The sequence below is a fragment of the Artibeus jamaicensis genome, unplaced genomic scaffold (genome assembly GCF_021234435.1).
Source record: "Artibeus jamaicensis isolate MK-2021 breed Jamaican fruit bat unplaced genomic scaffold, CSHL_Jam_final scaffold_1689, whole genome shotgun sequence".
In the NCBI taxonomy this organism is placed as follows: Eukaryota; Metazoa; Chordata; class Mammalia; order Chiroptera; family Phyllostomidae; genus Artibeus; species Artibeus jamaicensis.
Genome location: NW_026522029.1, coordinates 11,049,446 through 11,069,246, shown reverse-complemented (window position 1 = coordinate 11,069,246; position 19,801 = coordinate 11,049,446). Strand labels below are relative to the sequence as shown.

Below are 19,801 nucleotides of genomic sequence, written 5' to 3'. Positions count from 1 at the left end.
GGGGGGTGTGTGAAGAAATTTCACTAATGAATGAAATGGATGTGAGCTGCCCAAAGATGACTTTATCCAGTCGTAAGATTACACTTGACCTCTGCGGATGAAAACATTATGGTAGTTTGAGAAGAAGTTCAATGTATTAGATTGGAGAGAATTAGAGGGTAGGCCTTAGGGAAAATAAAATAATTGGGATGACAGTGTGAAGATAACTTGGTCACGGTAGGAGTTTGGATTCTGGAGGCAGCAGGGGACCATGAGGTATGCAAAGCCAAGGAACAGCACAGTTAGGCGTGTGTATTCAACTATAACCAGGGGGCAGAACTGGCCAAAGAGGGTGAGAAAGTGGAGTCATAATGATGAGCTTGGACACAATTAAGCAAGAAAAGAAAGGGAAGTCGCTGAACTAAGGTGGTGGCCATCGAAATGAAGAAAAGGGGACAGATGAAAGCATTTTGATCGTGGAACTGACTTCAACATGTGTACGAAAGTTGAAAAACAATTTAAGGTGGGCTCTTTTAGCTTTGTAGAGTGGTGAACTAAAACAAAGAATGAGAAGAGGCCACTAAAATCAGAGCTTTGGCTGTTATTGTTAACCTTTCAGAGTACAGATAAGAACAAAGGTTAATTTATGAAAGGCTGGGTTAGATTGCTTTTCTAGAGGTTGATAGTGTTATCTCAAAAAGAAGGGAGGTAACAATCTGATATTTACTCATTTGCCAATTATTTAATAAAGTTACACAGCTAAATAAAGCAATCTGGAGAATAAAGAAATGAATATGTGCTTTTCATACTGGAGCAATTTTTAAAATTAGCACTGCTAAAATTCAAGTCTCACCAAGTACTCAGAATTGGACAAATGATGATGCATTTGGGAGATATCCTGGAAGAGGCCAGGTACTTCCTTTCCATCCTGACTGCGGTGGCGGAACAAATATTTTCAATCATCCGAACTCTCTGTTTTTGCACTCATTAGTGTGTGCAATTAGTAGAATGCCAGCATTGGCTGGATTGATTGACATGGGTTTATTTTCCCTCACACACACGATGGGATCACAGCATGAGGGTAACGAGAGAAGAGCTATGATTTGCAACCGTGGCCGGCACGGTTATTTATTATAATTATACTTACAACTGGGCCGGGTGGACCCTGGGGACCCTCTCCTCCTTTCAGTCCAGGTGCACCCTGGGAGAAGTGAAGAAACAAGGAAAATGAATCAATGTGAATGGAACATAAAGAGGAGGAGATGCAGGCTTGGTAAGATGAGGTTGTTAGGAAGTGTTTTCAGACACAAGCACATGTTGCTACACGGATGATGATAATCAACGCACAAGCTCGTATATGTCCCCTTAATTACTCATGGATGTTTACTTCGTTAGGAAAAACCCAAATATTTCTAATAAGCAATTTCATTCACGTGCTTTAGCTACCCGTTGATTATACCTGAGCTCCAGCAAGACCTCTTTCACCTGGGAAACCTCGGAGTCCTGCCGGGCCGTCCTTCCCTGGGACTCCTTGAGGACCTGGGTCGCCCTAAGGAAAACAACACCCATCTGTCACTGGGAGTAATTTCTACACACGTTTCCACAAACAAGATTGTGACGATCTCTCACCTACTGGGCATGAAGGCTGAGTATCATTTCATGGGGAGAACATGATGGGAAAGGCCGCATAGATTAAAATAAACTACCCACTGCCATCTGTATTTCAGAGTGTATATAAACGTGTGGTTTTATAGTCAATGGAGCTAATTTCTTATATTATTGTTCAGTCATGCCTTGAAGCACAGCAATATTTTAACGGCATTTCTTTCTGACGTTCATTTAAATGCTGAGTCAGTGTGTAGTTAGCCCCACTAGGGACCAGGGATAAGAAACTACAGTGAACAGCAAGTGGATGTGGTCAGCCAAGAAAAGCCACCGAGTACTTGTTTGTACCTTTGCGCCTTCTTTCCCCGCAGCACCGGGAAGGCCTTGCTCACCAGGAGGCCCGGGAGGGCCTGGGTGTCCTCGTTCACCTAGGGGGCCCGTCTCGCCGGTGGGCCCCTGGATGGAAAAGCAAAACTTGTTAAATGGCTCTTTTAGCAAAGATAACACAGACCCCACAGAGTTTTATTGTTCACATTGGTTTCCGTAATGTTAATTACTCTCATTTATTTTCATTACATCCTACAACTTGGGTCACCTATGGTGCTGACAGGAGCGTGTCTGGTAGGAGTCTGGAAACATTACCTACAACCTTAGCTAGAATCGGAGCATGCAGGAAATGGGTGGCAATGGAGATGTTTTCTTTGTTCGATACCAGGAAATGCTCCAGAGCAAGGCCAGTCCATGTAGTATCAAAAACTGGGGCTTTTAACTCTACTTTGCCCCTTCTCTCCTTTTCTTATAAGCTGTCCAGTGCCTTTAGGAGTTAAAAAGTCATCAGTACTGCTGTGGTGGCTACTCAAGGACTCACTGCTTGGTACTCAGCTCAAGAACCCAAACGACCAAAGTGGTTCTCCTGGGACTTTGTCCGGATGGGAGACCTCACTACAGTGAATCGATATTCACTTGACAAAGTCTAGAGTGTGTGGCAGGGGGACCCTGAAGGTCATGATTCGGACTGCCAGTTTCTCCCGGCCGAAGGCTGTAACAAATAACCCACTGCCTTGAAATGCTGCGAACGCCAAGGTGAAAAATGCCAAGTCGTCCCTGTGTCCCCGAGTGGTGCTGCTCAGCGGTGCTAGAGTTTAACGAGCTTCCAGGTGTAAACAGAGAATGGAGACAGGCAGCTTCTATTGCCACTCAGAACAAGGGAAAACGAAGGAACAAAGCTAAGAGTCGATCAATGGAAATTTCCCAGATGCCGTGGTTGATAAACGGTGGAGAGTATTATTGAAGATGCTAATGGGAATCTAAAGATGCAACCGATTCTTACCTTTTGGTCTTGCATCAAGAACCATCTGCCCCGAATTTTGAGTGTAAATATCTAGGCTGAAACTCCTTTAATTATGTACTATCAGCGTGCCATTGTTTCCTCCAAAGGAAATTTTCCTTAAATGTTTTATCAGAATTCAATAGGGAGGAATGTAAAATCGATCCCAATTTAATGGTTATCACCACTGAGACAAAAATGAGGAGTGATTCCCATAACTGTACCCCCAAAATGTGAATGCCAAGTATTGCAATCAATATCACTCCTACCGAATCACTCGCTTTGTCTCAACATGAGACATGGTTAAATTTGAAATAGGCGATCAGACCTTCTTTCTTAAAAGGGGCAATGAAAAAATAACTCAGTGTATATGCACACTCAGTGAAACACCTGTTCTTCTTATGTCTTAAAGTAGAGAGGCAAAAATAAAACAAAACGAAACATGCAGGCCTCAGACACCAGCTGTCTGCCTTAAGCCAAGAGAAACTTTCAGACGGTGTGAAGCGAGGCGTGGAAAAATTCAGTCCATCCCCGTGATAGTTACATTTTAGCCGGACTCCAATTCCATTTCTGTTCATGGACATGTGTCAAATGTTTTTACAAAAAAAATGACTGTGAAGTTGTTTGAAATTCTTCAAAAGGCATTTTTGCAAGAAGTTCACTTTTGAGGCAGTATTTCTTTTTAAATTAAAACTGATAAGCAGTTAAAAGGAGGCCTTCATCACATGCAAAGAAAGTATGTTTAAAAAAAGTAGCATGGATACTGCGTTTTCTTTATAAAGGAGCAAACAGCATTTTCTTTGGTCAGGATTCATCTCCGAGATAAAATGATCAAGCAATTTAAGAATTCTTCATTTTCACTTCTGCACATACTCCTATAAAAGGTGATGCAATGTTTTGTTTCCTTGGGTGCGTGTGTTTGAGAGTTGTAGAGTATTAAGGCTGAGGAACGACTATGTAAAGCAATTGAATAATTAAAATACTTATTCAACTGCTTTAGCTCTTTTGCTAAAATTTGTTAGTGGGGGTAAGATTCCAGCTGAGTAAATTAAATGTGCACTATCTCTAGTCAATACTCTTTGCCAGAATTAAAATAGTATTTTCTACTCCTATGAATTTTCTATATAGGTATTTAATACTATAATTCAGCATAAGGCATCGGCTTGTGAGCTTCTTTCTGCCTCTTATCTTGAAAAAGCTACTCGTCTTTCCCATGATTTCGATACATTCAAAGACTACAAACTAATATGTCTTTATGGATGGACAGCATTTCTTAATGAAGACAAAAATCTTAAGAAATATGCCATATATCACAAGTATTAAAATTGTAGAAGAAAATGGCGTTCAAAGTTTTATGTTGCTAATAAACTTCTAAATTTAATTTACAATCAGAAACCTGAAGTCACTTTGGTAACTTCAAACGCTGGGAGAAGATGATGACGCCTATTTATTGAAGTATTTCTTTGTTTTTAGCTGATAATGCCACGGGTGAAGGCTTTCTTGCTACTTGGTGAAGTTTCCTGACTTTTTATTATGTATTCTTCTCTCCTATTCATTCAGTTCAGTTAAAAATCACTTGAGCTGAGTCATAGCTTGCTGAAGTTCATTGGATGTAAGCAAGATGTATTTATTACGATGCTACACAATATATAACAATACTTCCTTTTCAATCTGAATAGAAGGGGCAGAAGTGACACTGGGGACAGAAAAAAGAATCTGGTCAAGGAATAAAGTAACTGAAGATACCTGTGGCCCAACCACGCCTCCTGGCCCAGGGGGGCCGGTCTTGCCTTGGAACCCCTGCAGGGAGAGAGAGAGAGCACAGTCCATAAAGCCATACGGACACGAAGCGTAAATTAAAACCCTCTGACATAACTGACCACTCACACGAAAAGAAAGACATCTTTGGGCTAACATACTTATGTTTAAATGGTCATGTGCTATTATTTGCCTCTTGTCTCTAAGATTCAAATATTACCAACTTCTTTATTTCGCATGCTAATCCAATGAGTACTGTCAACCAGCTTAAAAAATAAACGACAACAGGATAAAACTGGAGTGAAATCATGTTCTCAGCCCTGATTGGCAGAATCAAACAACGCAAAAAAAATTGTGACCTAGCACTGCTTGTGGTTGAAATAAATGATGATGATTAGACGCTGTCAAACGGTCTACTGCTTCTGTACACAGAGAAATGTACACTCAATGATACTGAAGCACTTCTCCTTCCAATAATCTTGTAAAATAAACATGATGTAAAATTCTGTTTATGAAAATAATAATTTGCGTCATTAGTAATCATCTCAGCATTTTATCAGTGTTCTTTCTTAAAACCCCAAAGAATTACTTACAAATGTATCTTGTATATGGTGCAGTCATTAAAGGAAAATCCAATGGACACCAGCCACACATGCTCACTAATCAGGCCTTGGGGCATATATTCTGGTATCGATATTCCTCTAGACTCATGGGTTATTCATCCTACATGTCTATATTATGACTGGCAAGTTTCTCATGTGAGTTCGGTTATATTTAACAGTTGCAGAAATAGAGTGGAAATACTGAGAGCCAAACCTTCCGAAGAGCTGAATTAAAACACGTGGTATTTACAAAAGTGGAATTCACTGGAACATCAGACTGGAAATCATAAAGTTAGAAAGCAAAGGAAAGGAACCGGTGGTCCCAGGTTTGTATCACAACCTTCCAGACCCAGTAAAAATGGCACACTCATTCCAATCCACTCTAAGTGTGTGTTATGTTGAGTCTGCTCCAACTCCTTGGGGCCCCGTGGATGAGCGGTGTCCACAGTGTCCTGTCCTCGGAGCCCTGCCCAGCTCCTGGAGACTCACGCCTATGGATTCTTTCATGGAGTCCATCCACCTCACCCCTGGTCTTCCTCTTTCCCTGCTGCCTCCTATTTTCCTAGCATTACTGTCTTTTCCAAAGAACCCCGCCTTCCCATGATATGCCCAAGGAGGTTTGTCATTTTTGCCTCCAGTGATGTTTCAGGCTTAATTTGCTCTGGGACCCACTTGTTCATCTCTCTGCAGAGTTCTCCTCCAACACCATATTTTAATGTAATCTTTTCCCCCCGCATCAGCCTTCTTCACCATCCAGCTTCCCCAAGCCTACAAAATAACTGGGACTGCGAGGGCGTGGACAGTCTCAGCCTCGGTCTCTTAATGGCACATCTTTGCCCCTTGGTGATCTTTCCTAACTCCTCCATCGCTGCCCTTCCAAGTGTTGGCCTTCTCTTGGTCTCCTGGCTGCAGCCGCCACTTGAATTAATCACTGAATCAAGATACGCAAAAATCCATAATGATTTCAATGTCTTCATTGTTTATGTCACAGGATCGATGCAAGATTTGGCGCTGGGTTTCTGAGACAGATTCAAGTTGTTTCAATATAATAGAAACTATTTGTAATAACTCCTCGTGGCCTTAAAAAGCTTTGAATTGTGAGAGGTCAGATTGAATTCAAGGAGTTCTGACTGAAGACCAAATCCAAATGTAAAGAAAATCATTTTTAAAATAACGTCTCATATACATAGCAAAAGTATAGCCGCTCTAGATTCTTGCACAAAGCAATCTTTTTAATCCGAGGCAGCACAAAAAAAGAAAAAAAAGTGAGAAAGGGTTCTGGCAATAAGGTTATTCACTATTGCTCTTAAAAGTGGACTTGAAATCAGAAATAGAATTTTCCAGCAATAATTCCAGCCTTCATCTAGGAGAAACTACTCAATGAGAACATCTATCCTGGAATCACTAGTGAATATGAAGTTTTTCCTCTTTGTTGAAATTTAAATACATAACATTGTTACTCTGGATAGAAGCAGAGCTCTCATTTTAAATACAAAAGAGATTTTATAATAGAAACTCTCTAGGTATCCCTTTCTTCAAAGACACTTTGGGAATATTCTAGAGTTACTCCCATGAAGCTACCCCCTGACTTAGTTAAAAATGATTGACTGAAAGATTTAAGTGAGGAGGCCTTTGCAAATCTGAGGGTGGAATCTTCCCTAGAGAGTGTATTTTATGCCCCGCAGGCAGCTCTCTTTTCAAGGAGAAAAACCAAACAGCTTTACTCTGTCTCACTACATCGTTTAGGGACACATTTCGGAAATCCAAGACTTCGAAGTTCACAGTCTGACTGAAACTAAGACGTTGTTACACCAAGAACTGTCACTGGGTGAGCAAAACAGAAGTCTGGCTGCTGCCGACAGGTCATTTCCCCTATGTTTCCAGATGTGTCTGGCAATGTGACTTCAAATAGGTCTTCACGCTCGCTGAAAGCCCTAAAATGACTGGGGCCACACACTCAAAGGTAGTCTGTGTATTGGGTTTGGGTTCCTTAAGAAATCCGGATTGAAACTAAAATGCAACCGCATTTAGCTAGCAAGGAAACATGCTAATTTGCAATGATTTCTGTGTAGGCTCACACCCCACCAGGATAGCCCGGCGCGTGGTTTTGCGACACTGGCGAATACACCAGCAAACCTACCAGAGCTCGTACACCAGAGCCGAGCTCCTGGCGTGCCCTCTGCCAGAACCCTTTATTAATGTTATACTCCATGACTGTAACATGAAATTCAGCTACACACTCCCATTTACATTTTTGTACTTCAGGCAAGAGGGTGCATTTGACATAGTTCCAGACCAATGATAGCCTCATGGTTTCAACATCAGAAAATATTTCACCTGGTCGTTCTGGGGAGGAGAAGGTATTATCAGCGTGGCTTACATTAATGAGGTTCCTTTAGAGAGTGGAAGGGTGATGGGATTGGTTGCAATGGACCTGTCAACAAAGACTTCAGGGCAAAGGTCAAGGTTGCCAGCCTTGTGGAGGTGTCCATGAGAAAACGGGTCTTCCCCATCAGCTCATCCCAAGGAGCTGTTGTTGACCACGACCAGATCAGTTAACACCCCAAATCCTCACGTATATTCACGTAGGTGTCTAGATTCCAACCTGGGTCTATTTATGCATTTTAAACACATATTTTAGTAACAGGTCCCATGCAATCAATGTCTCCATTGTCCTGAACCTGGTATTTGAGCTGTTAATGATACAGTAGCTTTTTGTACAAGGACAAGGTGCTAGAGATGGGAAATTTTCAGAAGAGCAGACTCACGTACCGTCTCTCCACGTTGACCTGGGTGTCCTGGTAGACCGTCCTTCCCGGGTGGTCCCTGAAGTCACAGAGATAGACTCCACATGTCATAGCTGTTTCTCCACTTGTTTTATAGCCTAAATGTACCGTGTTAAATAATTTCCTTATCGTATTCTCATTAGATATCACGTTTGGACATTCTTTTGATTTTATACATGGTAATATGTGTATATACATATTGATGAAATATGTATATTGATGAAAATCTTTGTTTTCATCAAGATACCAACACAATTCACGTGCCCGTTAAAAACCAGACTAGAGGGTGGTTATAGTCCATCTCTGGACTATAATCCTATTGAACTGAGACCAAGAGAAAATTGTACAACTGCTACCTGAGCTCTTTACATATACATTAAATTTAATTAGTACTTATCTTAAAAAAATACTCATATGTATGTGTCTTTACAATAAATGTTAGTTCTTTGCTACTTGAAAAATGAATATTTTCCCCTCTTTTTGGTGATGGGCTCCTAATTCAATCCATTGAGACTTGGATGTGAGACCAAGGCAGTGTCCTACAGTGGTGGCCTGAGCTTCTAAGTCACAAGAAATAGAAACTCTTAAAAACAATGGCACTTTTCCTCTCGATGGCTTCAAGTAAAGGCAACAAGGTACTGGCTACGCTCAATTTTAGAAAGTGTCGGGACCAATCTTTCCCAGTAGGTTTTCTCAACTCTGCTTGGAAGCTTAATGTTTATGAATCACTGGAGAGCAAATCTACTATGCTATCATTTTCTTAAAGGATGCTGCCTTTGTCATGGCTGAAGAAATAAATGAAGCAATTAACTAAGTACTTAGAGGAAGCAACTCTGTGAGGTTCCTATATTTTAGATACTTAGTAGAAATAGATTGCTTCTTTAGACTGCATTATGAATTATTCATCCTACTCAGAAACCATTAGAAGTATCAAGTTTACGTTTCAAACCATGTTTAATAGATATAGGCAGAAAGAGTCTCGGCCTTCTGGGTAAATGAAGAGAAATGACCCTTTTAATAACAGCATTTTCATGATAACAAATATACTTTTCGCGATATGTTAATTATTTGGATAACCCTCTTTGTTTGTTTAAACAAACACATTATTTACATAAATCTATCTTCAATGTCTTAATATAAAGTAGGAATAAAGGGTTTGTTTTGGAATAAGCTCATTTTCCCAAGTGGGTTCTTGGGCTGGAGCGAGCCTTTTTCTAGCGTGGCTACGACACTGCAGTAGGAAGTCTTTCTGACCTCACCTTGAACCGGTCTGCTCCTTGACCTTGTCTGTGTTGACAAACTGGCTGCTGGGTGCATTAACAGTTCTAATCAAAGGCTGTTAGCATATTTCACACGACCACGGCTTGCTCAGTGGTCTGCTCATGTTTTACGGGACCATCTCAGCGATTCTGATGCCACCCCCCTCAAAAGACCAAAACTGGACTGCTTTTAACCAAGGCCCCCAAACATTCTTGGGGGTCATTCAACCATTTCTTCTTTCAAAAATACATGTTACATAGCTATGCATTAGGCGTGAGGTGTATAGTAACATAAGATGTAGCGCTGACCTTGGTTTAAAGGTGAAGCAGAAATAAATAGTTAATTCCTAGTATTTCCTAGGAATTACTGTTGAATTCCTTGATTCCATGTAGGTTCAGTATTTCAGAACAATAAATAAAAACAAATTTTGTTCTTTATCACTGTTTTGAGATATATATACACACATATATGTATATAATTGTGATATCAGTTGGGGGCAGTGGTACAAGATTTAACTAAAAACATAGAGGGTAACAGCTACAGATAATAAATATGAGTTGGGTTTTCTTCCCACCACATGAAATTGCCTCTCAACTGTGTTTTGCCATCAGCATAAACCAGTTCCATATATTCTAACAATCAGAATAATAAAAGTTAAACAGCTCCATCTATTTGCTGGGGTGAGAAGCGTAGAGTCGACACTCTGCAAAATATCATCAGCTTGAAAAGAGCAGTCTTAGGTATACGTGATGTCACCCAGGGGTGGAGGCAGCATGAGTTTTAATGTCTTTCCTACATATTCTGAGGGAGCGGTGGGAGCAGACTCTACCAAGATTTCGTACCGTTGTCATTTTTCTTGATTTATGGATGGATTCCTGCTCTAAAGTGGTTAATCCTAAATAATTGTAATGGCCCCAGACTACTACCCAATAAAATAAGGCAGATTTACTACCAAATAATTCTACAGCATTAATTTAAAAATAGTATTCATGCTTTTGCCCATCAGCCGTGGCACAGCTGGTAAAGGCTGAATCTGTAGGCAGAGGAGATTGGTCCTATCCCTCCACCTAAACTTCCTCCTTTTGTAACAGAGATGAAGCCATTTCTATCCTAAACACAGTATAGAAATGCATGAGCCAGAGAAACGATGGGTTCTTTGATTTCATGCTCTAATGTCTCACTTGACAGAAACAAAGGAAAAAGATCATTTTGTTTAGCGCTGAGAGCAATGTTCCTTCACGGGGTCACGTCTCTCCAGCGAGAGCACACGCTAGTCAAGTGCAGGCACTCGCACTTCCAATACATGGGCAAACACGCGTGCAAGACTAATGGCTCAAAACTGGCCAAACGTGCACGAGAGAATGGACTGGAAAAGTCTGAGGAAAAATGAGTCAAGTAGCTTTCTTGGTCAATAAAATTACATTGCACGAGGGAACCATTTCTTACCAATATGTTCAAAACAAATGGTGTGATAATGGTGAAGTTATACATATCACCGGTTTTTATGTTGCTAAACAATGATCTATGTAAATGGCTTCAAGATACTTATGAGAAGAATTCTATGTGCACCATTCTTCTGGAGCTGGGCCTTCACTTCCCTGTAGGTGAGACTCGGCACAGTCTCACGTCACATTTTGAACAAAACCGCAATAGTGGGTAACTGACACTATGCAGGTAGTACTATCCTACACTTAATATCAGTCACAAGTATTAATCCTTTTTTAAGGCAGATGATAATAATCTGCTCTTGATATGTTTTTGGTAATGAAGTAAAACGGCAGTGCTAAAATAATATCTTAAACATACTGTCTAAAAATTATTGTAGAAAGATTACCTTAACATTGAATATTTTAGGTCAGTATTTCCCAAGAAATAATTTATTTTCTAAAGATGTGAGCTGAAGTCACATTTAAAAGTAACCATGAAACAGAGGGTTATTTAAGTTCAGTAAAAATGGAAAAATATATTGACTTATTTATACATTATTTTCAACATGTTTAAAAAGGCAATACAATCAGGTATAACACTTATTTAAACTTCTAACATCTTGATTTAGAATCTTCTGAGTTGTCCCTTCATGCAAGACTAGTACTGAACGCACCCAAGTCCTAATGAAGCAAAATCTTCGTTTTTATCAAGATACCAGCACAGTTCACATGCCCATTAAAAACCAGACTAGAGGGTGGTTAGCGCACGTTAGCACTCGTGGGAACTACCCAGAGTTTGTGGAAGACCCCCTGGCCCTCCCCCGGACTTCCCAGGAGGTGAGTGAGGCAGGCACAGGACGTGGCCTTTCTGTTACATCTCAGGCACTGCTGATGCTCCGGCCCAGGGACCACGCTTTGCGAGCAGCTTCCTTAACAGGTGGCACTGGGTCTGAGAGCCCGGGTCACCCAAATCCTCATGTTAAAGTCCTAACCTTCAAAGGTGATGTTCTTAGTCAGGTGGGGCCTTTGAAAGGTGCCGCAGTCAGCTCCTCGGAGACTCCTGAGCCGGATTAGGGACTCGCAGAAGAGGTCCCAGAGAGGGCCCCCGCCCCTCCCGCCAGGTGCACACACAGGCAGTCTGAGACCCAAAAGGGGGCCCTCGCCGGACCGCGGACACTGGCACCCTGATCTTGGACCCCAGGACGGAGATAATAAATCTCCGTGGTCCAGAAGCCACACGTCTGTGGGTGTTGGTTACAGGAGCCCAAACAGACTAAGACAGTGGAGAACTGATTCCAACTCTCAGAAATAAACTGAACAGATGGCCCAAACTTGACAAAACAGCAGCGCACCAAGCATGTCCTGTATGCCCGTGAGCATTTTAGAATAAAAATGAAAGACTTCAGATAATTTTGTGAAGGCATCTGATGAAGCTATTCAAAAGAAGATTGCTTTAACCAAATTCTGCAAAAGAGGTATGATTCAGGAAGGGTGATCAGTGCGTATTCTAAGGACAATGCATTATAAAGGCAAAATCCTGAGGACAAATAAATAAACCTTAATGTGATGTAAATTATATCAGAATGTAAGTGTTTGGAAAGTGATATTTTGAAGGACACATCGGATGTGACCATTTTTTATGCCACCAATAATATCTGTTGCAGTTAGAGATCAGTTGAGAGAATTACATTTTCTAGAATTTGACATACTTTGAAAGAACATGGAATACGATATAATTTCAGTAGATACAGAAATACTAGATCAACATCATAAATTGAAAATATCTCTAGCCTTTGACATGATTAACTGCCATTTTGTTTTTATGTAAATTGTTAACAATATTTGTCACTAAGCAGACTTTAAGTTACGACTCTCAAAAATCTCAAAACGCCTTTCGGTGAAGAAAGAGAACAACATTAGCACTTACAGGAGGGCCTTTCGGTCCTGGGAATCCAACTGGGCCCTGTGGTCCTTGAGGACCCTGGAAAGAGAAAGCGGGGTGAAGGGGGGAGGAAATTTAAGAAGGTGCCTTTCTAGACATGTCTCGATACTCTGCAGTATATTTCTGCAGATTGGACACAGCCAAGCATGCGACTTCCTCACCGTAACGGCAAGACTACGGCAACACAGCAAGATAATCTGTGCTCATCGGAGAGCAAAGCGGATGACCTCTCACCCTCTGGGGTGCTCAAACCCGCACAGCGCACTGACGCTCTTCACTTAATACAGAAAATATTCAGAACTCATATGAAAAGTAAGACACAGATGGATAAGAAAGTTCCACAGATTCTCCCCTTTTAACATTGGCAAGAAACATCCAAGAAGGAGGATATTTCCATTCCAAAGCCCCCACTAGAAAAGGTATTTTCAAAACTGACTTTAAAAGTATGCTGATTCTAGTCAGACAAAACTAAAAGGAAAAATAAGTGATTGCCTCAAAAAGACCATAGAACATGCCTTTAACTAATTTTTAGACTTAGATATTATATATTTATTTTTGAGGATGTATCTTGTTTTGCTCTGGTGTAAACTTCTTTTGTAGATAGGCGAAAAGAATTTTATTGTATAATTCTCATTGACATTTAATCCAAATATATAATTCTAGTATGATTCTTGACTTGATGTTTAACTATATTATTCAACACTCATATTTACACATCTTTAAAATGCATAAAGTAGACCTAATTACTGTACTGGAGGCTGTAGAAGGATGGTAAAAGATGGCCCTTTATGGGCTCAGAACATAATATTTCTAAAAGGAATATGTATAAAATGGAAGATAATATGAATGTCTGAAGTAATACAGTTAGGGTAGGATATATGGATGTTTAACTCAAAAATAGAGTTTACTAAAATTGATCTTTAATAGGATTTACTTCTTTCAATTTATCAATTTAGCCTTCCCAAGATGACATTTCATTACCATTCATAAGCCGGTGCTAAATCAGAAATCAGTACAAATTATTGCTCTTATCAGCATCTTATCTTAAAATGAAAAGAAACTTCAAAGTTGGATATGTTATTTAAAAAACAGATACCACATGCAATTGCCACATAACACTGGGTAGATTTTTAGAACTTAAAAATGCTGGTACTCTTATTCAAGTATGAAATTAGCCTTCTTAAATATCTATCATGATAACCTAAGAAAATTTTCAACAAAAATTAATTTTAAATACATAAAATTTATTTTAAAAGTATTCATTTTAGGTTATGGAGCAAGCTCCAGTTTGGTAGAAAATACATAAACACTCTGTAAGGATAGTGTTGAAAGTCAATTGGGGCTGCCAGATAAAATACCCAGTGTCTCATGAAATTTGAATTTTGGATAAATAATGAATAGTTTTAAATGTCCCAACTATCGCAAGGAACATAATTATGTCACAAATATTCATTGTGCATGTAAAATTCAACTTCAGTGGGGTGTCTCAGTTCTTTGATTTTGATTGTTTTGTTTCGTTTTTGCTAAATCTGGTCATCTCAGACCCCACTAAAGCTGTACTGACTGAATCTTTAGTGACAGGCCCCTCTGAGCTGCAAATAATTGAGTATGAGTGATCACATTTAACTCGCAGGATATCCTGTATTTTTGTGCTAGTCCTTCCATGGTCCTTCAATTGTGTGCCTGAGCTATAACTAAATAGTTCATAACAAAAATTCTTTGCAGAAAATGGGGATGCATTAGGGAGAAAACGTCCCATCCACCATAGAGAACACAGAAAATTCATTCTGGATATTTAAAACACACATAAATGCCTGGCTGGTGTATCTCAGTGAATGAGCACCAGACTGCAAACCCAAGGACCACAGTTTGATTCCCAGTCAGGGCACATGCCTGGGTTGCAGGCCAGTTCCCAGCAGGGGACGCCCGAGAGGCAACCACACATTGATGTTTCTCTCCCTCCCTCCTTCCCTTCCTCTCTAAAGGGAAATAAATAAAATCTTTTTAAAAAATAAAAAATAAAACACGCATAAATGTTTCTTGAAAATTGTTTCAGCTTACTTGAAAAAAAATGGGAGTGATCAGTCTTTACTTTTATCCTGCAAATGTACTGCTCTTGTATTTCAAGTTTTTTACAATTACAACTGATCCTGCTGTTGGGTCACACAGTTGTGCCCCAAAGTAAAATGGTAGAAACCCACGGCTGACGGTGCAGTTCTGACAAACACAGGCAACACATGTAAAGAAAAAGTGTGTGCGTCAGAGACAGAACTCCTAGAGCTGCTACAATTGTTTAAACACTTCCACGCCATTTAGTGATTTGGTCCTTTAAATTAATTTAACTGTTATCTCTGTAAGATGACTTGGCCCGTTAAATATTTCAAATGTTTATATTATTTATGAACTAAAAATATACAGGATGGACTTAATTTGAGGATAGTTCATCAAGGGTGAGAAACATTTAGTAGAAAGGTTAATGCAGTTAAATATGAACCAAAGAGGGAAATGACCCTTAGTAAATGTTTATTCCTATGTCTCATCACCGACATTTCTGTCACAAATACAAACTTCAACCCAAAGAAATGACTTACTAGTTTTAAGTTATACATTGGAGGATGTTTCCGTTTTTCTTTTCATAAAAAATCCATTATACATTTCAAAAAATGATATTACACATATTTTTTGATTGTATAATACTAAAAATACAGAACGTTAAGAAATGAGTTTAATTTCATGGACAGGAGTATAGTTTAATATCCAAAATTCTTTCAAGATGATAGCTTTTAAAATTCTGCCTACCAAAATGCTATATTTTGCCAGAAAAAATATAAAAGGCGTGCTTACTCATGTGTATTTAGCCTTATTTTACATCAATGGGAAATCAATTTACTAAGTAGTTTTTCTATTTCCTGGAATAGATGTTTTATCTCGATTTGCATGGTTATTGACTGTGATTTAATGGTCACTGGAAGCTTTACATTTTACCAGCATAATGCCGCTGGCCAGCTCCCTGGGCAAAATGAGTATCCACGTGGAAGGGAAGAAAATGAAGAAGGCACAGGTGTTGTGCGCCTATCTGAAAGACAAAATCACTCTGGCTCGAGTTTACGAGTGACATTGTAGGCCTGTCGTGCACACTATTTCATTTCTGTAAGAAGATCAGTAGCCCATTAAGGACGAAGCTTTCTTTTGGAGGGGTGAATGAAAGAACAGGAATTTTTAAACGCGCACTAGAGTTTGCGGATGACTGTACACGTCTCAGAGACTAGTTTCTTTTCCCAGAAACGTTCGTATTTATTTTGCATGATGCGACTGTATCACACTTACTCTCTCCCCGGGAGGTCCAGGGGGGCCGTCACCGCCTGCCGTGCCCTGTCGATAACAACACAAAGAAAAAAGGGACAAAGGAATCAGTTTGGATGCCTTCTCGCAACACGCTCTCCGGAGGAAGACTTTGTAGGAAGGCCCGGGCGCACCGAGCGCTGATCATACCTTTGCACCCGGTTTCCCTGTGGGGCCTCTGGCACCTCTTGAACCTCGGGGACCCTGCAGAGGAAAGTGGAAGGCGACATTGTCCACGTGCCAAGCAAATCCCACAGCATAATTATCTCGAAAAATGACATCCAAAATGAAAATCACGGTTTTAACTCAAAGCACCCACCGTGGGACCACGCTGACCACGGGGGCCTGGTTTGCCAGCCACGCCCTGCCAAAGACAGTTGAAACAGTGTCAGTGGTTAGTGTAGCTTGGGACACTGTCCGGTGCGCAGAGACTGGCCCTCACGCGAGAACACGCGTGCCCGCCAGTCCAGAGAAATGTACTTATCACCATACCCGTGCACCTTTCTCTCCATTGGCACCAGGAAATCCGGGAAATCCAGTGGAACCCTATACCAAGGGAAATGATGAACAATTATTGTGGTAACTGACATTTTGAACTATAAGCTGGAAGTCTTTTGATATACAGTAATTCACATAAGCTGATGATAGTGAAATGAAAAATATAATTTTAATATACCATACAAACTCCACTCATGTGCTTAAAAAGGAACTTACAGTGACATCTGAAATCCTGAGAGCTTTGGAAGCATGAATTAATAAAATGCATTTTAGTTTACTTTCAGTAACATAATTAGTCAAGTACATGATTTCTCATATTAGAAAGTAGCAACTACAAGGCATTTTAAATGTGATACATTTTTGACTTATGCTTCTTCAGACCTGCTTCAACTCAAAACAATTCTATTTTTTCAAGCATGAATAACCAAATATTAAAATAAGACTTTTATAAAATATTTCTCCTGAATTAAAGTTCTAGTATTCGTATACATATCCGTTTTTCACTGAATGGTTTTATGTCTTTAGAACTGGACCAGATCATAAACACTGGAAATCTCTCTCCAGCCTTTGTTTGATGTCTGAATGCGGTAAGAGCTAACTGAGACGTGAAGCCAGGCAATCAGCATTGAAATCCTGTTTTGGGAATTCCAAAGACATAAATTCAAGACATCTCTCTCACGCATGCACCTACATAAGTTGGGTGTATTACTTATTTTCTTTGAACATCGTTCTTTCTTCTGCAAAATGAGGGCCACCCACATCTTACAGGTCCTATGAAATTTATGGGAGAGTGGACTAAAGGAAGGCAAGGTATAAAAATGATAATGACAGCAATAAATAATGGCTACTTAAAGATGTAATAGGCACAGTAAAAGCATTATGTCATTCCATCCACGAACAGCCATGTTTTACCAATGAAATATGCAAAACTGATTTTCATCCGCTCAGAGATTCCTTTGAACACAATTGTGATTGTTTGGCTCATTATTACATTGTACGATCAAGCAGATGAGGGTTCAAATCCTTGCTAATTATGAGATGCTGGGAAGGGGGAATGGGATGCTTCCAAGTACTCGCTCTTCCCACTTAGACCACTGTGCGAATTAAATTCAGTAATGTGTAAAATGTCTCTGAAGAGGTAGTAGACACCCACATCTTACACTCTTCCCCATGCATTGAAGGAAATACAACAAAGTTTTCTTTGACTTGAGTACACTTTTTGGCTTTTTTTTTATACTACTCATTTGGATGGAATTGCCCTGAAGGTAATGTTTCTCCAAGTGATACATGGCTTCTCTGGGTCAGAAAAATCTTGAGTGATGGCTAAAAACGTGGATGGTCAAATCCCACAGCAGACCTCCTGAGACCAACTCTCCGGAGGAAGGACCCAGAAGTCAGCATCGTTAACACTTTTTCCAGGTCATGCATAGGGAGTGGATGCTGTCTATCCATTCACATTTCCTCCACGTGTCAGAAAAGTTGTGTGTGTGGTTGCTGGGCCAAACAATAACCCAAAATGCAGAGCTCTCTTCTTGGGAAATAACCCATTTCCCAATGTATCGAATTTATGCCTAGAGAGATAACCACGTTCAACCTGGGACAATTGTTAAGGCATGTAATAGTCATATAATGGGGGAAAATGTCTCAAATTATAATTGTGAAGGGCTTTCAAGGCCTTTTCTCCTTTTCTGCAGAAAACCAGATAGTTATATCTGGTAGAGTATTACTTTGTGACTATACTAGGAATTTGATAAGTGAGTATAATCAAATATGAAAATAATTTACTTCTATCAAATTGTATTTGGGAACAAATATTCATTTCTGCCCTGAACAGAATAGATAAGCAACACATTTAGAGAGGCTCCATTAAAAAAATGGCTCTTATGCATCAATGTTATTTTTTAATGTATTTTCTTATATAGTTTCTCCTCCAAGAAATTTATGGGAGACAAAAATGTCTAATCTACCGACTAAACAGTTTGTCATGCATGGGTTTATCACTTTTTTCTCACGTAAGGAATTATCACCCAAATACACAATTTCCATAGAAAGGCTTTTATTTTTTCCTTTGCTTTTATTTTTATTATTGACACTGGTACAGATGTCCCTCTTCCTCCCTTCTACGCCTTTGCCCACCTCCAAAGGCTAGTGGCAAAGTAGGCTTCATTAATGTGAAAATATAAAAATTATTTTAATACCGATTTAAATGTAAAGGAATCTTGTCTTAAAATAGATTTCACTTGTTGAAATAGCTGTCATTTTGAAGTGCACAGGGTGGTACGTCTTTTAAATACCAAGTAAGATTTTGCTAGTAATATACTGGGTAGGTAATATGGGGTCTAGTGAGAGTCTGTAAATCGCTTGAAGAAGATCAGTAGTCACACTTCACTTTTAGTACAAAAAATATTTAAATCTATTTAAAATTCATTGGCTTCCTCATAGAAAAAATGTGAAGTTATTTGATCTTTGATGTGTCAATCATTTTTTTGTTTTAGAACATAAATGGTTTCTGAGCATAGAAAAAACGTTATGAAGAAAAGTCATATAAAAAATAAAGAGCAAAATATATCAGACATTTAAGTTAAAGGGTAAAGGAAAATGTTTGATTCCTAGGAAGAAACATTTCTCTCTAATCGTTCTGATGCATTTAGTTAGTAATAATAAAAGACCAAACTCAGGAATATTGAACAGAGAATTGACATATGAAAAACAGCAAAAGATAACATCAAATAAACTCATCAAAGCAAATTGTGCTCATTCAAGTAATATGACAGTGTCTCATTTTTAAATCAAAACATCACCAGATTGCAGTTCAACTGATCTAGAAATCAGATCAAGAATTCAGCAAATGATCTTGGGAGAGTTTAAAGTCCCGAGCTGTGAAGGAGATGTCTTCTCTCACTCATAATACCTGTAAAGATGCTTGACATCCAAAAAGAAGAGAACGAGGAGCCAGGATGGTTTATTAGAAATAATACTTACCAGGTAAAAGTTATGAATCAGCATTTTAAATGTAGCCAGAAATAGTAAATGATGCTATTATTTTTAAATCATAGGTGAAATGACTCTTATTTTCACAAGGGCTGAAAGTATTTATGTTTACCTCTTCCTGTAGAGGAAGTATGTCTTATAATATGTACTTCCTAGAAAGTAATTTTTCTAGAAAAATGGTAAGATGGAAACACACGGTAAGCTTAAAATAGTGTCAACACATGATGGCTATGGGAACAAATGCTTGCATTATACATTTGTCAGGAGGAAGGATACTTTTCTCT

The 19,801-nt window shown here is 39.4% G+C and overlaps 1 protein-coding gene across 4 annotated transcripts in view; it reads right to left on the bottom strand.

The window, feature by feature from the left end:
• COL11A1 (collagen type XI alpha 1 chain) overlaps nucleotides 1-19,801 on the bottom strand; it is a 163,086-nt gene that overhangs the window by 57,116 nt on the left and 86,169 nt on the right. For all 4 annotated transcript variants that reach the window (XM_037153048.2, XM_037153051.2, XM_037153049.2 and 1 more), the window contains 10 exons: nucleotides 16,521-16,574; nucleotides 16,348-16,392; nucleotides 16,179-16,232; nucleotides 16,014-16,058; nucleotides 12,672-12,725; nucleotides 8,044-8,097; nucleotides 4,658-4,711; nucleotides 1,933-2,040; nucleotides 1,439-1,528; nucleotides 1,127-1,180 (listed from right to left, as the gene is read on the bottom strand). In XM_037153048.2, the coding sequence (XP_037008943.2) occupies nucleotides 1,127-1,180; nucleotides 1,439-1,528; nucleotides 1,933-2,040; nucleotides 4,658-4,711; nucleotides 8,044-8,097; nucleotides 12,672-12,725; nucleotides 16,014-16,058; nucleotides 16,179-16,232; nucleotides 16,348-16,392; nucleotides 16,521-16,574 (612 nt within the window). The remainder of the gene's footprint in view (nucleotides 1-1,126; nucleotides 1,181-1,438; nucleotides 1,529-1,932; nucleotides 2,041-4,657; nucleotides 4,712-8,043; nucleotides 8,098-12,671; nucleotides 12,726-16,013; nucleotides 16,059-16,178; nucleotides 16,233-16,347; nucleotides 16,393-16,520; nucleotides 16,575-19,801) is intronic.